Genomic DNA, 16,645 nt, shown 5'->3' with positions numbered 1-16,645 from the left:
GGAGATTGGAATGACAAGTGGACTACACGTCTCGAATGTTCAGAAAGTTAAGCTTACGTAGCAAGAATCTAATTGACTAAAATGATTAAAATGATACAGTACTGCTGGGGTAGGCTAGCTGCGTTGTTGACACTACCCTAATCAAGTCGTACCGTTGAGTGTGAAGTTTCTACAATGCTGCTTTTCGGGAGCTAGCTGGCTAGCTAGCAGTGTTGGTTACGTTACGTTGCGTTAGGAGAACGACAATAGCTGGCTAGCTAACCTAGAAAATCGCTCTAGACTACACAATTATCTTTGAAACAAAGACGGCTATGTAGCTAGCTATGTAGACCGGAATGCGAAAGTTCTACAAGGATATATCGTGACATTTGATATTCTTAATTTAATAAAACAACAACTTTTGAATGTAGTTTTTGGAACACTTTATTGAGCAGTCTGTCCACTGTTTATCTCTGCCATGTGCATTTGCGTCTTTTTGATTGGTCAAGAAAGTCAAGAGTGCTTTCTTTAATGTATTTTGACTATCCGGATATCCTAAAATGTCACTATATTATTTGAATATGAAAATCATTTCAAATGTCCATCCCTAGTAGCAGTAGCCTTTCATCTGCTTCTTAGTGCTCTCTCTCATTATAACCTCAATGACGTTCTCTGTCTTTTGAGATCTGTCATAGGAAATACCAGTACTCCCAATAGACTTACCTATTCCATGACAGTTTTGAATCATTTTCATTTGTACAGATTTTGGGAATCGGCAGTTGGATATATCAGTTAATCAGCCGACTTGATATGTGTACATGAACATCTAAATGACAAGATCAGATTTCAAAGATTGATTTAAAGTCAGATCCTGTGATTCCTCTGATCTTCAGAATTTTCGTGCAGCGGAAACACTTTCAGCAATGAGCTCTGTTGGAAGATGGGAGCCACATTACAGTAGATAGTAAAAAGAAAATAGAGAGTAAGTCCACCAAAACTTTACCCCTTTACCTCTCCCTCTGCGGCTCTGCGGGTGGCAATTCACATTCTGGGCGCGTCGCCCCCTGCTGCCGGAGCTGTGGCAGGATGACGCCTGAGGTGCCTCCTAGGAGCGCTGTGCCCTCGTTACTCCCTTGCTTGACTTTGGGTTTCACACAGCCAGCCCTTTGTTTACGCTGACAGGATGCACTGGCTACTGACCTGGAAAAAGTGGCCAAGACGGGTTGTCTTGTAAGGAGGTGGGGGCTTCTGGTGATGTATGGGCTCCTCATGGGACTGCGCCCGCTTGAGATGCCTGCATCTCTCTCTTTTTCTCTCTCTGCCTCTCACTTTCTCTCTTTCTTTTTCTATTTTCTCTCTCTCTCTCTCTCTCTCTCTCTCTCTCTCTCTCTCTCTCTCTCTCTCTCTCTCTCTCCTCCCTCTAGTCACTGGTGGTTTTGCATAAGTCTCTCCCTGCCATGTTTTCCACAGCCAATTGCTAGGGTCATTCATCATTATTGTCAGGATGGTAATTTGTGTGGGTGGGGGCAGAGATCCAGAACTTCTTTGTTTGAATGAACCTCATTAAATTGAATCGTCTTTGTAAAGGATCCTCTCTGAGAATAAGTCTGGCAGTCATTTTGGTGATTTACCGACGATGGCCAATGTAACATGACGTTTCAGCCAAGCTTGTTTGCTGGTAGCTATGGAGAAATGTCTGACTCACTCATGTGAGGGAAGTCTTGGCTTTATCATTGTTGAGTGCATGCACACTTATAGATATGCTGCCCACACTGTCCTTCATAGCCTTTTCTATGATGTGCCTGGGCTCTTGTGCATTATGTTGCCATATTCAGGCACTTATTTTATTTTTTCCTCCAAATAATATCTCCCCATCCCCATCAGGATATTTTAGGAGCACAGTGAACTTTGTTTTTTCTTATTAGAGCAGATCTTTGTCAGGTTTTATTTAATCAGCCCCATTCCAGGGGATGATCTTTTCAGCCACCTATTTGGAGGCTAAGGCTCCATCTCAACCCACACAGGGCACTAATGAGATGGAGCGCTGGAGCAGGCCATGGTTAATTAAGGGAAGTATGCAAGAGAAGAGGCAAAAAGCAACACACTCACAGCGTACATACATTAACTTTATCCCACCTCATGCATGTTCTTCTCTCCTTGTTGTTTTTTTCTTCCTTTTTTCACCTAGGTTGCACAAACAACAGATGGTTCCGACGCCGACCTGTGGAAGGACGGCTTATTCAAATCCAAGGTCACCCGCTACCTCTGTTTCACCAGAGATAATGTAAGTGGAAATGTAAACTTCTCAATTTCCCTAGGCATCATGCAATAACACCTCATCCCTAACACCTTTTTTGGCACTGGTTTGCTTGATTTGCCCTCTCTAGCGTTCTCCTGTGCAGCACTTTGATAATTGAAAGTGCCATAATGTTCAATGAATTTTAAGTCTGTTTTTTGTTGTTGTATGAATGTAAATACCAATATGAACTTTTGATTATATGATTGCATGTATATTATTGATGTGTGATATCTTGGTGGGCTCCCAGGTTTATATCGTTGACATTCTTGTGTCCTCCAGAGAGGGAGATGTATGATTATTCATAGTATTTCAATGAGCTTTTATTCACTTTTTCCAATGAACCTTGTCCCTGCAGAGAATCTGGATACCTCCCAGTGATTCTTCAAAGATGATGCACACATCAAAAATGTTGTTCCCTTTATAATAAATGACACTTCAAAAGGGTTGGAAATGAGGCACCTATTTAAAATAACAGTAAAAACTTTTCTGTTAATTGAGCTCTCTTTGAACGTTCTCTACATATCAATTGGTAGGCAAATTTGCATGGTCTTTTTACCCTTAAAATTTGAGAATAGAGAACACCAATTATCCTGCTCTAAAGCCTACAGTAGATTTGATCAATTACCATGAAATAAAAAAACACTGTATCATCAGTATCATCAGTATTCACCCCCCCCCCCCCCTTGGATTTTTCTTCACCTTTCTTGCGTTACAAAGTGGGATTGAAATGTGTTTAATTCTTTCTTTTTTTCATCATTGATCTACACAAAATACTCCATAATGTCAAAGCTAAAAATATTATTCTGCAAATATTTACAAATGAATACAAATGAAATAACTAAAACATAGTTGTTGCATAAGTATTCACCGCCTTTGTTCAGGCCTAAATTAGTTCAGGAGTAACATGTTGCTTAACAAATCACGTAATTAGTTACATGGACTCACTCTGTGTGAAATAATAGGGGTTGACATGATTTTTCAATGACTAACCCTTCAAGTATTGAATTTCAGGCACAGATTAAACTACAAAGACTGGGGAGCTTTCCGAAAGCCACCCGAAGAAAGGCAGTGATTGGTAGATAGGTAACAAATCAGACATTACATATCACTTTAAGCATGGTCAAGTTAATAACTATGCTGTGGATGACCTCCCAGACACATCAAAGATACAGTCCTCCTTCTGAATTGAGCTGCAGGACAGGAAGGAAACTGCTCGGGGATGTTACCATGAGGCCAATGGTGATTTTAAAACAGCTACAGAGTTCAATGGCTGTGAAGGGAGGAAACTGAGGATGAATCAACAACATTGTAGTTACTCCACAACAGTGACCTAAATTACAAATTGAAAAGAACAATATAATATACAGAAAAAAAGGCACTGAAATTATACTGCAAGAAAACATGGCAAATGAATAAACTTGTAGGCCTAAATGTGAAGCTTTGTTGGGGGCAAATCCAACACAACACGTCACTGAGTACTACTCTCCATATGTTCAAGCATGATGTTGGCTGCATCATGCTATGGGTATGCTTGACATTGGCAAAGACTGGGAAGTTTTTCAGGATAAAAATAAACGGGATGGAGCTAAATACAGGCAACATACTAGAGGAAAACCTTCTTCAGTCTGCTTTACAACAGACCCTGGGAGAGGAATTAACACTCCAGCAGGACAATAACCTAAAACACAAGGCCAAATCTACACTGGAGTTGCTTACCAAGAAGACAATGTTCCCGAGTGAGCAAGTTACAGCTTTGACTTAAATCTGCTTGAAACTATATGGCAAGACTTGAAAATGGCTGTCTAGCCCATGATCCCCAACACCTTGGCAGAGCGTTAAGAATTTGAAAAGTAAAATGGGCAAATATTGCGCAATACAGGTGTGCAAATCTCTTAGAGAGAGAAGACTCAACGCCCTAATTGCTGCCAAAGGTGTTTCCAACGTTAACTCAGGAGGGTGAATGCTTATCTAATCAAGGCATATTAGTTACATAAAATGTAACCGTGTTTAACTATGCTTACTATGCTATAATTTTTTAAAACTTAAACGTAAAGAATTTGAACAAATTCAGATAAATATATGACATGGGTTTACTCCATTCATCTGACTGATCAAGTTAATGGTCCTGGGACCTATACAGTACATGTACATACTTCAGCCCAAAAGACTGATACTATGTCAACAGGATTGTAATGATTAGACTGACATTTCAACCTTTGTTCCTTCCACAGTTTCTGTCAGTGTCTCAGTTTACAGCCTTGCGGTTGGAGTTAGAGGAGGTCACAAAATCAGTTGAATGAATGCCCCATTGAACAGTCCTCGACTCCACCCTTAGAAGATTTTATACTGTCAAACTCACACTTTTCTTTAATAAAACTATGATTTTTACCTCATGCCCACATTTGTAGACATAATAGCATTTTTGCAAGCAATGAATTATTTCTCTGTGTTCACTCTGACATATCCTTGTGACAAGTCAATAATGTGTGGTTGGACACTACTACTAATTCTGAAAATAGTTCCATTAGAATCCTTGTGAGAGTGGTTGAAGCCAGCTCTTGTAAATGCACCTCTTATAACGGCTGCCTGCCTGCCTGCCTGCCTGGGACGGAGCTCAGTCTAGTCCACAGTTTAGTATGTGTCACACAAATAGCCTTGCCCGTGTTCCTGTGTATTATCTTAAAATGTGTGTCCACACTGTTTTAAAGACTTTGGCACAAATAAAACATGACATAGCCATCAACAAAGGCTATTTTGTCTGCCAGTCAATGTAGCCCCCTCAGTATCTGTCATGGACAAAAACAGATTCTGCAAAATTAGCCACCGAATTGCGTTGGAAGGAAGTAAATACTTAGTGATTTATACTCTAGGTTGGAGGTAGATGGCCCTTTTGTCAGGTCCTGATGGGGAAAAAAACAGCTGAAGAAAGGGTTTCATGCATAGTAATAACATTCATCCATATTCCACCCTAAGTCAGAATGAAAACCATCAGTACAACATTTCTCTAACGGTGGTGACTGCTGGGCAACAGTGGCAGTGGAATCCAGATTTTCGGACGGGCCAAGTAACGACTCGGTCGCCCCCCTCTCCACTGCCGCTGTGTATGATTGCAATTTACTACGGCGAAAAATTGAAATATAATGACTGGAGGCTGGGAGGCTGAGTAGAGTCATGCTTGAAAATGTCAACTAAACAGTCCCTGATTGTTTTTAACCAAATTCTGATGAACAGGCAATCCGGCCTGCCTCACATACAACCCCGCTGTTTCCCTCCAAGGGTTGACAATGATTGCAAGTTCACAGATGCATTCTCATTTTTAAGAGAAGCTATTACGGAGTAATTACTTTCACCAACGTGTCAACTCCTCTCTTTAGAGACTTCCCAAGCTTTTAGGAAATCATTGATTCAGTTGTCTTTGTAATTTCTTTTCAGACCATTACAAAAACGGAATAACCCTTACACTTTTGTAATAAGAAGTGGTTCTTACAATCTATTACATCTGAAACGTGCATTGCCATTTTGAATGTTTTCCTGTACATTAGAGCCAGTCGTCAGATGTGCTCCTTGACATGAGGTTGATTGATTTGAAGGATGCTCTACCAGAGGGCTTCATACCCATCCAAGAAACAATAGACACCAGTAAGTAAGCATTTCCCCCTAAACCACAACCATACCTCTGAAGGTTTTTCGGGCCCCTCACTAGCTTTGACTTTGCTTTAATCAGCCTCTGCGGAAGTCCTCTGGGGCAGCTTAGCTTTGAGATAGTGAATGTTTTATGGGTGCAGGTTAGCTTAATTTATGATAGTCTGTGGGAATAAAAGAAACATTTTGCCCTCGAGGTACACGGGAAGAGAATCATGAGTCATTGTTTATCTCAGCTGGAGCTGTGCTTTTCTTTATGAGGGGCTTATTTATTTATGTATTTATTTGGGGAGAGGACGAGTGGATGGGGGTTATCTAATATTAATGAAATGCATTCCCCAATGCTTTAGTGCTCTTTGAGTGCTATGTATTCCCCCTCACTATCCAGGCCTTGAAAATGTAATAATATTGTGGTGTGGTGAGTGAGGACAGATGTTTATTCTTTTTTATTATCATCACATTTACTCTACACTTTCTATCGGTGGTTGGAAATAAATGGAGGAGGCACAGAAGTAATATGGGCACGCATGGTTATGTTTTCTAGCTGGAATGAACAACAGAAAGAGTATGTGTTGTTTAATGTGAATCCATGTTTAGTATATACATCTAATGTGATGTATGGAACGTTATCCTGCACATCCAGTAGAACAAAATACATTCATATTTGGCAGCATCTATTGTGGCTACTGTAGGGATTAGCATTTGTCTTTCGGTTTCCAGTTATCATTATTGGATTTTGTCAGTGCTTAGCAGTATTCTGTGTGTTTATAGTTCATATCATTATTTTATGCATAGCCGTGACCAAGAGATTAATTTGGCCTCTTGTTCATGATCCCTAATATGGTCTGTTTCTCTCCTTGTCCGTCAGAGGAGCCTGCCTTGAGGAAGAAGAGGCTGTGTGTTAGGCTCGGCCTACGCCTAGCCACAGAGACTGCTGTGTGTGACATCCAGATCCAGGGGAAGTCCAAGCACACCTGTCCACACTACACGTGTATTGGGTGAGTGGACGGACCTGTAAAAGCAGAAGGAATGTCGTACTTAACACCTGACACTCATGGCATTGTGTTTTGACATGCAGCTCTGTGGCAACGTGCGCAGTAGGTTTTCATTGATTTTGCATAGTCTCCAATGAGCAGGATCCCTATTTCCCTTCTCAAAACATACTTTGCCTGCAGCCTGCTAGAGGCACCTGCCTGGACATAAACAGTGCACAGTCTGTCAGTAGTACCTCATTTCACCACAGGTATGCAAGAGAAACGAAGGGCTCACTCAGTCTTCTGCTCTGATCACCCACATGTCTGCTGTTTTATCAATCATATATGAGCTGTACCCTCATCAATTATGTCATTGAATTTGAATAATGGATTTGGTCTTGGAATCTTTTTGGAATGTCCCTGTGACAGTGTTGCTCATGAATTTAAGAGTTTCATTTCCCATTTGACTGGTGTGTGACTCTTGTTTCTACAGAGACCTAAACAATATGGACATTTTGTATCGAACGGGAAATGTCCATCCATCCACCGAAACCGCTATCTACAACTCAATGCCCAACACCACAAGGTACATACCAAGTTCCTAATGATACTTTTATAACCAAGCATCAACACCCTCTCTCTAAACTTTTAGTTCAAAAGGACCATGCCATTGTTTTGTGTTTTTAGTATTTGTCCCAAGTTCAGATTTGTCCGTTTTGTGTTCCTTTAGGTATGTTTGTGATCCATTAGTCAGTCAATACCTCTTGAGTGATGTAGTTTATTACACAAAAGTAATTGACAGTTCATACTCATACAGTACATGTCCTGATAGCTGTGCCTGGTCAGAGAAAGCAGTGAAGGAGTACTGGAGAGAAAGGGAAACTAGACAGGATCCCCTGAATGGGAACATAAGTTAAACGAGGGCCGAACTCCTGCTTTTTGGTCTCTGTCTCAAGTTGGAGAGCCGGGTCGCTCTCTTACTGTGGTGACATTAGTGCTGTTGTACTGTGCAGACAAAGGGGAAGAAACGTAGCCTGGAGAGAGAAAGAGAGAAACAGCTGCAGAGGAAGGGAGGGGAAGACAGAGGCAGGTAGTGCAGAGAGCTCCACCATGCCATACTGTTGCGGTACCGTACCCCCATCCTCAGCTGCTCTGTCTGCTCTGCCTGGGGCCCATAGAGAAGGAGCAGGCCTTTGTACTGCGGCCAGATCCAACAGCCTAATTATTTATCGCAATGAAGTACTGGGGATTTCCAGAGCAAATTGTAAGTAAACAATCAAGATTCCTTTTGAATGGCGGTGGGGAGGGGGGCATGGCAGGGGTATCGATGGGCTCGCCGGCTTGGAGTGCTGCTCCTGGAATGTTCGAGGCTCAATGTGGAGAGCAGTATGAAGACTACTCCACTCCACAGCAGAGGTCAGAGTGAAGGTGGCCAGACTGATGGAGTGATATTCAAAGGTGAGACTGTTCATATGGCTACTGGTGATGAGAGAAAGCTCTTTGATTTAAAGGTATGAAGTCTGCAAACTATGATTTGAGAGGCGAGACGCACAAATCAGAGTTGTGTGAATCGCGAATATTTGGGGAGCAGATAGTTAATAATGTTTGATGTCTCGAAACGATGGAGAAAGCCTAGGCCGTGTACCCTCTCAACTGTTACCAGTAATCCTTAGCTCTTTTGAAGCCCACTTTCAAGTCGCTGGGGTGTTGGGGGTAAGAATAAATTGCACCTCGAAGCAACAAACCCCGTCCTGATGCCTGCTGAGATCACAGGCTCATGTTTTTGTATTAACATTTACAAATTCATGCCACATCCTGAGAGCCTTCCCTTTCCTTCCCTTTAGTTCATTTCCATCCACAATGCACAGACACATAGGAGCAAGATGATGTACTGAATAAGAAACTCTCGCCAGCCAAAGTAGACAATGCCATTTTATGAAGTGAATATTGCCGGCATGTTCTTTGTTGGCTGCTCCAGACCCCTCATTATAGACAGATAAACAACCAACGCATGGAAAGGCCACACTTTCATTATACTGAGTACCTTGTGCTAGAATACATTGCAATATGTCTGGAGTGTTTATGAGCCATCCCACTGGGCACAGATGTCAATTCAACGTCTATTCCATGTTAGATCAACGTAACTTCATTGAAATGACGTGTTAACAACTTTGATTTCACTGTAAGGTCTACACCTGTTGTATTCGACGCGTGTGGCTAACATCATATGATTTTATTCAACCAGCGTGTGCTCAGTGTCATATGAGCTATGTTTGGTTCAATCAGCCAAAATAAGTATGTCCATGTTTTCGAACTACTCAGGCAGTTAGTATCTGGTAACTGTCATTTCTGAAAACTTGTTTGCGTCACTTGAACTCTTCCCTCATCCATGTTCAGCGTCTGAGAATTCCCTCCTGTACACTGTACTGTCTTGGGGCTATCTATAACAACTTTATGGGCTTTTGAGAACGGCACCCCTTAAATGTAAGTGCCTTTCACAGTCAGTGGAAAATATGTTTTAAACGCAGTCAATATTGTGTACATTTTTTATGACCCTTGTAATTTTGAATGCTGGTGATCCCTTACAAATGTTAGGTTGCCCCAGGCAATGTGAGCTTGTTAGAGTTGTGCTCTGACTTAAACCACTAAGCCACTTAAACTTTTGTCAGCATTTAAAGCTGTCAGCATCTAGGTTAAAGTTACTGTACTTTGGTACTGAATTCTGAGTGGTTTTCCTCCATTTTCATTTGATTTGTACAACCAATTAATTTGTTTAGAAGAGTAAAATTGTATGACCATCCCCTGCACGTGGTTGGCCTCCACTTCGGTGAGTGCCATAATAGCATCCAAGAAGAAGCAGACAGGCCTTGTTTTGAATAACTTGAGTCTTTAGCTAAACTGAAGAGAGCTGTTATGTACTTTTTCTGATCAGTTTTGTCTGGAACATCCTTACTTGCTGCCATGTCCCGTTTTAAATGATTGCTTTGGCCTGGTGTCAACCACTTCAGCTTTCTTTCCATCTTGAGAGAGGCCAGTCAGCCACTTCCTGACTCCCTTATGTGGAAAGCTGTGCCGTCCTGTCAGGCTTTTAATGCATCCACTACAGCAGCCCCCTCTCCTTTCCTCTACGCTCCTCCTTTCCAACGCTGCTATTTGTTCTCCTGATAAATCTGTCATTGCTAAGGCTGATATCTGACCTCTAGATGGACTGGTGGCATAAATTAGCCTTGTGCTAATATTGCAATGTCTTTTTTTCCCTGCATAATCACGTTTTTTTTTTTTTTACATTTCTCGTGGAATAATAGCCTGATGTACTGTATACCTGGACACTTTTTAAATCAAATGGCCCAACGATAAAAATGTTAAGGCCAATCATCTTTTCCACACCGTAACATGACCATAGTTGTATGATTTGCGGTTTAAAACATTATTCATAAGGTAACTGTCTGACGGGGTCAGGAAATATAATTGAATGCCACAATTGACATGCATGCAGTCTCCTCTAGCTTTTATATTGTCCTTTCCTCTGCTTTTGACACTTTCCACAGTGTCCCAGCTGCTATGCGGTGGCATTGTACCTGTCCCCATTCCTCGCTGCCTAACCAGCACTGTACCTGATTCTTGAGGGAGGCCATCTGTGAGTGTGCTGTTTTGACAGAGCCCCCAGCCATAACGCCACAGTCAAACTTACTGAAATCACTCTTTTTCTTTACTTTGTGGAATCCTAAAAAAGTTGGCAAATGTATATCTCAAATCAAGCAAATGGATGCAGAACGGTGCCACAAACGAGAGAATCATCAAGTGAAATCTGATGCGCTCTGTGTGCTCAGAGATTTTCCTGTGAATTCATGCAGCTATTCTTTCCAGCACCTGACACAAACCTTAAAGGAAGATAATGATGGGTGAGAAAGCAGCCCCTGCAAAGCAGGACTGTCTGCATATTGAGGAAGGTGTGGAGATGTTGTCATGGAAGAGGCTGGATGAGTGTCAAAACAAGCGCTCCCAACTCCCTCTATGGCAGCTCAGGCTCTTCACTGATATTATTTTTTATCCTTGTCTTGCCTCTCTGCAGACTACTACTTGTCTGTCCACTGTCTAACAGATGTTCTCCTCTTCTTTTCAGATAGACAGCTTCATTTTATTTTACCTCATTTCTATCTCACCGACCACACCGAACAAATATATAAAACCATAAATTGATATTAGGATTTAGACAGCTAATTGATCTTATCAAGCAATCAGCAGTACTCTAGTTTTACTTAGAACATTTTGACTTGAAGATGTGAGCCAGCTCAAAGTGGATCAGGTTGTTATTTATGCTTATGGCTTTTATGCATATGTGTTTGTGATTACATTCCGCATCGATTTCATTGGGCCAATGGGCTCCTGAGTGAAGTTGTAATTGTTTAAATCTGTCAGGCTATGTTCCCAGTTTTAGAGTAATTTAATGAGGAATTACATTGTAATTAAATATTAAAATTGGGAACAAGTGTCAATATGGCTCTCGTTGCCTAGAATGATGATTCATTGTAGTCAAAACTCCAGTGGCCAACATAATCTGAGCCCAACTGCTACCGTTGATTACATAGCAATACACTTGCCATGTTTTTATTTTAAGAATTAGACTTGATTTGCCACATGGTACCCTATATCCAGTACACCCAAATCATGCCCAGAAAGCCCAGAATTTGGAATAAGACAGTTCTTTGTGGTTTAAGTTTAATATGAAAAAGGAAACTCTTAGACCCCTCACTTTATACTATAACAAGGAGATGCACTTTATGTGAGGCAAAGAAATTCATTCAATTACAGTTCTTCGGTAGATTTTATGTATGCTGATCATTTCATTGGTCCATGAAGGTTTGTTGGTGTGGGAGGTTCAATCATGCTCTATTCTATGGCAATGTCTAATCTTCCCTTGATTTCATTTGGCGGCAACCCATCATTTCATTATAAAGTGCTTTGTTTTTGTACCAGGAAAGATGCAATATTGAGTACAATAGTTTTCAAAGGCCAGCTAAACATATCTCCATTTTGACCTTATCAAATTGGTGATATTTGAGCAAATGGATGTTTCAAAGTAGGTCTTCTCTGAATGCTTTATTTACATTTGTGTTTCTCAATGGATCGGTTCATTGTTCTATGCAATATCATGAACCAAACCGCTCAAGCGCATTTCTTCAAAAGAGCATCTAAACAATCTCCCTTCAGTTTATCAGTGTTTGTGAAATGTCTCACTGCTTGGAGAGGCATGTCCCTTCCCTTTCCAGCATTGGAGTCAACCTTTGCAAGGTAAGGGAAGTCTTCATTAAATGTGGCAATCGGTTCCACAAGATTGATGCCAACCTTTTAAAAATTCACCATTGGCCTGGATTTAAGATGGCCAAATGCTGATGTAAATGAACAGGGGAAAAGTTGACCCTATCATGGCAAATAAATCTGAGTTGCAAGCCTTAGCTCATAAATACCACAACCTGTCAGGGAGTTTGTTTTATTGTTTTTGATAGAAATTATAGCATTTATTAATCTAATCAAAAGAGATAGAAATGTAGAATGGCCACAACTCATGCAGTGTTGCCATCAGAATATGCGGATGTGCAGATATGTCGCTAGTCTTTTGGACATTTATTTTTTAGCCCCCTGAAGATGATTTGTCCTAACTGCAAATGGGCAAATACATGTAAACATACACACAATACACAACTACGGTATTTGAGTTATTTGTTTGAATCCTTGTGACCCTAGCTACGGGTATTTAAAGTTCCCATATTACATGAACACCTTGCTCAGCATTACCCTACATTTGGACACACTGTAGCCTATCGCTATATCAGAGTTCTTGAGGAACTCATTTTAACTTCAATACATGTTCAAAGTCATATTATGCAGCTCTCTTGAAGCTGAGAAATAATTTGCGCTTGCTGTGGATTTATCGATCAGTAGGCCTTAGTCACAGGGTGTAATTCATGATAGCTTGATTGATGAGGATTGCAATCTTATATGGTTTGTTAGCTCCAACTGCCCATGAAGTGCATTGCATGCTGTTTCTTTTGTAATGCAAGCCTGTAGTATGGTAAAACAGACTTCCCTTGAGTCATATCATTTATATTCCTTTAGCACTAACCAGGCCCTAATCCCAAACCCAAACCATTAAAGACCTACTAAAGCCCCCTGGGCAGCTCACGTACAGGTTGGCTTTTATTTCATGTCTCCATATCCAGACCCTTTTCTGTCAGGTGTGTCTCGTCCTGATCAACGCGCTGTCTGACTTGAAAAGGGTGGGGGTGTCGTCATGGGGATGATGGGGTTGGAATCGGAAGATCCTGCCCCAGTGAACCCCTTTTCCTCCCGACACTGAATCCACGCCTTGGCGTTCTTCTCCAGATCTCAGAGAACATGTCACCTTCAATGTTGTGGTACACTTGTCTGACGTGACATGGTGCTTTGTCTCCTCCAGGCAAATACCTGCAGCGCTCCCCACCAGCCCCTACAGGAGGAGCACAAGCAGGCCTGACTCAGAGAGCTCCAGTCTCTATACCATATCAGGTAAACTGTATCTTTACTGCACCAAACTCAACTACACATAGGGAGTCTCACTGTGTATGATATGGATTGTGCAAATTATACAGTATGGTAAGGTGTCTTGCAAATCATTGGAACTGTATTCTAAATCAGTTTAGCTCTCTCACTGTGCCCCAACCTGACCCCCAGTGAGCTGACTTCAATTCCTATCACTTCTATTCATTGCAGAATCAAGGTTTTTTAATATTTCTAGCCATATGTTGTTATAAAAGTGTTTAATCTCCACCAACGTGTAGATTGCTCCTTTGGTAATTGATCTATGCACACATTTCATGTCTTTTATCACAGACGTGTAAAGAGCTGTGCTTATCTGTAAGAATGAACACTACTTCCCAGAGGAGCTCAGCATTACACTCAAGAGAACGTTTAACAGCTGTCAAATATGATTCATCACATGCCACGCTCACGTTTACCCGCACTTTTCTGCTGTAGGACAAATGCAAACTGAATGCTCTTTTAGTAATAATAGAGTGGAAAGTGGAATGAAATTGATCTGGACTGGAACTTAGTTTAAACTTGGCTTAGTCTATGGAGTCAGAACTTGCTGAAACACCGTAGTGTGGGATGGTGCTTCTCCAGACGAGGAGTGTGGAGAGTAGAGCAGGCAGGTTTTATCCAGCTGGAGAGAGACACCATGTGGTGAGGATTCCTCTTGTTCCACAGTGGCGAGATAGCGGGGCTGTGGCATGCACTTATCATCCCAGTTATCCCTGTCACACACTGACCGTGTCCTTACAAGTTTTTGAAGATTGTCAAGTCTACCAGTCCACTATTATATGATCTCACACAAAGTTCATAACATATAATTACTGATTTAGGGATAATTTTTGTTCTATGTTATTTAGAATGATAACGTTACTGTTTGTAATACCTAACTACAGTACCTGCTACCTACATTGGTCTGGTCTGTGGCCTTCCGTGTGTTATACGTCTGTTAGGACAGTATTTGAGTGACAATAAGAACCATAGCGATTCAGTACACTGCCAGCAATCATCATTTATCAATAGAGGCTGTGCTCTATAATCATATGCATGTCGTTGGTATCTGCTCTTTTATCACCATGTCACAAATCCTCCAGCCCTGCTCTCTCTTTGAATCACTTTGTGGGGTTTGAAGAGAGGGGTTCATGTTCCCAGTCATACTGTACAAAGACTTTCTCTTTCAGCTTCATTTGTCTTGAAAAGAGAGCCTTCCAGCCACACATTTAGATTGTGAGAGGCAGTATCTTTCCACCTTCGTTAACAGTGTGACGACCTGCAGACCAAGTGTGGGGTCGGAGCAGACGACAGGTTTGTGTTAATTGTGAGCTGCGCGGTGTGTGTGGTGTGTTGACAGCTGGCCAGGTTCACGTTGGTCTAAAACCATGTGCGCTCTGTCAGGGTTGTACAGGCGCCTTCTTTAGGATTGATGAATTGCCTGCTTTCTTGATTAAACCCTCCGTCACTTCCCAACAAAACAAAAACCCAACACACAAAAAAAGAATGAGAGGGGAGGAGAGGCAACATGTCTGGGAAATCTGTCATCTTCAGTCACTTTATGTGGAGATGTGATGTGCAGGCGCTTTGACATTTATAACCAGATTATTAAAAACTAATTCATATAGATTTTTCAAGCTTCTCTCACTTGACAGTTCAAGCTCATTTTGACAGAGATGAAGTTTTCACAACAGCCCCAACCTTTTGTTTATTTCACCTGTATCTCTTTGATCCAAGGCAAGTTTCTTTGCCAATTATTTCCTATACTTTTGACAGGGGACCAAGTTATTCCTGGTGCATGTAATTATAATGAAATGTGCATTTATGAAATGTATTGGATTGTAACAAAATGCATCTTCAAAGGTATTTAGCCTTCAAACTCAACTCTGGACCTGGAATCCAGTTCCACTGCATTTTGTTTCATTGTTCCCCTCTAATCAGGGACTGATTTAGACCTGGGACACCTGGTGTGTGCAATTAATTATCAGGTAGAACAGAAAACCAGCAGGCCCCGGACCTCGTAGTGTAAGAGTTGAATACCCCTGGTATATAGCATTCTATTAATTTACATAATTAGAAGTACTGTTTTCTTTCCCTTTACTTCACTATTTAGCATAAAAAGATGGTGTTTTGAATGGAGTTCATATACTATTTGCTTTATTGTGTATCCATTGAACAGCATGTCATATTTAGCAGACATCCTAGTGATAAAAAGTCATACATTAACATATCTATTGCATTAATCAAAAAATCCTGACATTGGCCCAGATATAACGTAATATGGAGTGCAATTATTTCCCAATCCATTAAAAGAAGTTCAATTAACAGACGGGAGACAGTTCATCCATTGGAAGAGAAAAAAAAAAGGAAGATTCAAAATGAACTTGGGTTTGCAAAATACCATGGCAGAAGGATGACAATGATTTTTGATTTTCCGGAACGATATTAGAATCCTTATTAAACTTTGTGCATCTGGAAAATGCAATGGGGCTTTCCAATTAAAGCGCCACTTTACGCTGTTTAATAATACCCTCATAATATTTTAGCTTATGAAATGACAGGTGAGTTGGTGTATGAATAAAACATAAAGCCCCATAATAAGAGACAGAAAAAAAGGAGACAGTTGTTGGGGGGCTTTTAAATGCTCGACGTAATTTGCATATATTAATCTCCTCTTTTCAGCCTTATCAAGCATTCCACTGTATTTGAAGTTAAAATAGTCGTGACAGGCAGGGGTCTACGCTTCGTTTTTCCAAGGATTTATTACTTGTATAATTCCGGATCTTTAATAAGCCAATATGACTGATCCTATGGGTTTTGTGGAATTCAGTTAATTGTTCCAGATGGTGCTCACTGATTATACAAAATTACTTTCTTTCTCCTCTTTTTCTCCAACTACACCATTTTTTTGATTGACTAACATTGAGAAAAAAGATTATTTTTGGCCCAGCACTTTCATTAAGAGGCTTCTCATAAGGTTTCAAACAAAAGTTCCATCTTATCTCTCTCTGTGGTGCTGGGCTTGCAGGCTAGCCTCTGCAGAGGGAGGAGTTCAGCTCTGCTAATCTCCAACTGTAATCTCAACACACTATGATGTATCTCCACAGCCTCTGCACCAGTGTGGTTATATTTTATAATAACAACGTTCTTTAGGCTGAGGGATTAAAAAACAACCTCCGCCTAGTGACACAAA

General features: G+C 41.0%; 1 protein-coding gene across 1 annotated transcript in view; it reads left to right on the top strand.

Moving 5' to 3' along the window:
* Positions 1-16,645, top strand: part of LOC115139981 (multivesicular body subunit 12B-like) — a 38,728-nt gene that overhangs the window by 9,699 nt on the left and 12,384 nt on the right. The window contains exons 3-7 of the mRNA XM_029677925.2: positions 2,168-2,263; positions 5,821-5,917; positions 6,789-6,918; positions 7,388-7,480; positions 13,352-13,440. Of these exons, the coding sequence (XP_029533785.1) occupies positions 2,168-2,263; positions 5,821-5,917; positions 6,789-6,918; positions 7,388-7,480; positions 13,352-13,440 (505 nt within the window). The remainder of the gene's footprint in view (positions 1-2,167; positions 2,264-5,820; positions 5,918-6,788; positions 6,919-7,387; positions 7,481-13,351; positions 13,441-16,645) is intronic.

The sequence above is a fragment of the Oncorhynchus nerka genome, linkage group LG13 (genome assembly GCF_034236695.1).
Source record: "Oncorhynchus nerka isolate Pitt River linkage group LG13, Oner_Uvic_2.0, whole genome shotgun sequence".
NCBI classification, from domain to species: Eukaryota; Metazoa; Chordata; class Actinopteri; order Salmoniformes; family Salmonidae; genus Oncorhynchus; species Oncorhynchus nerka.
Note: the sequence above shows the minus strand (reverse complement) of the source record. Positions and strands in the feature narration are given on the sequence as shown.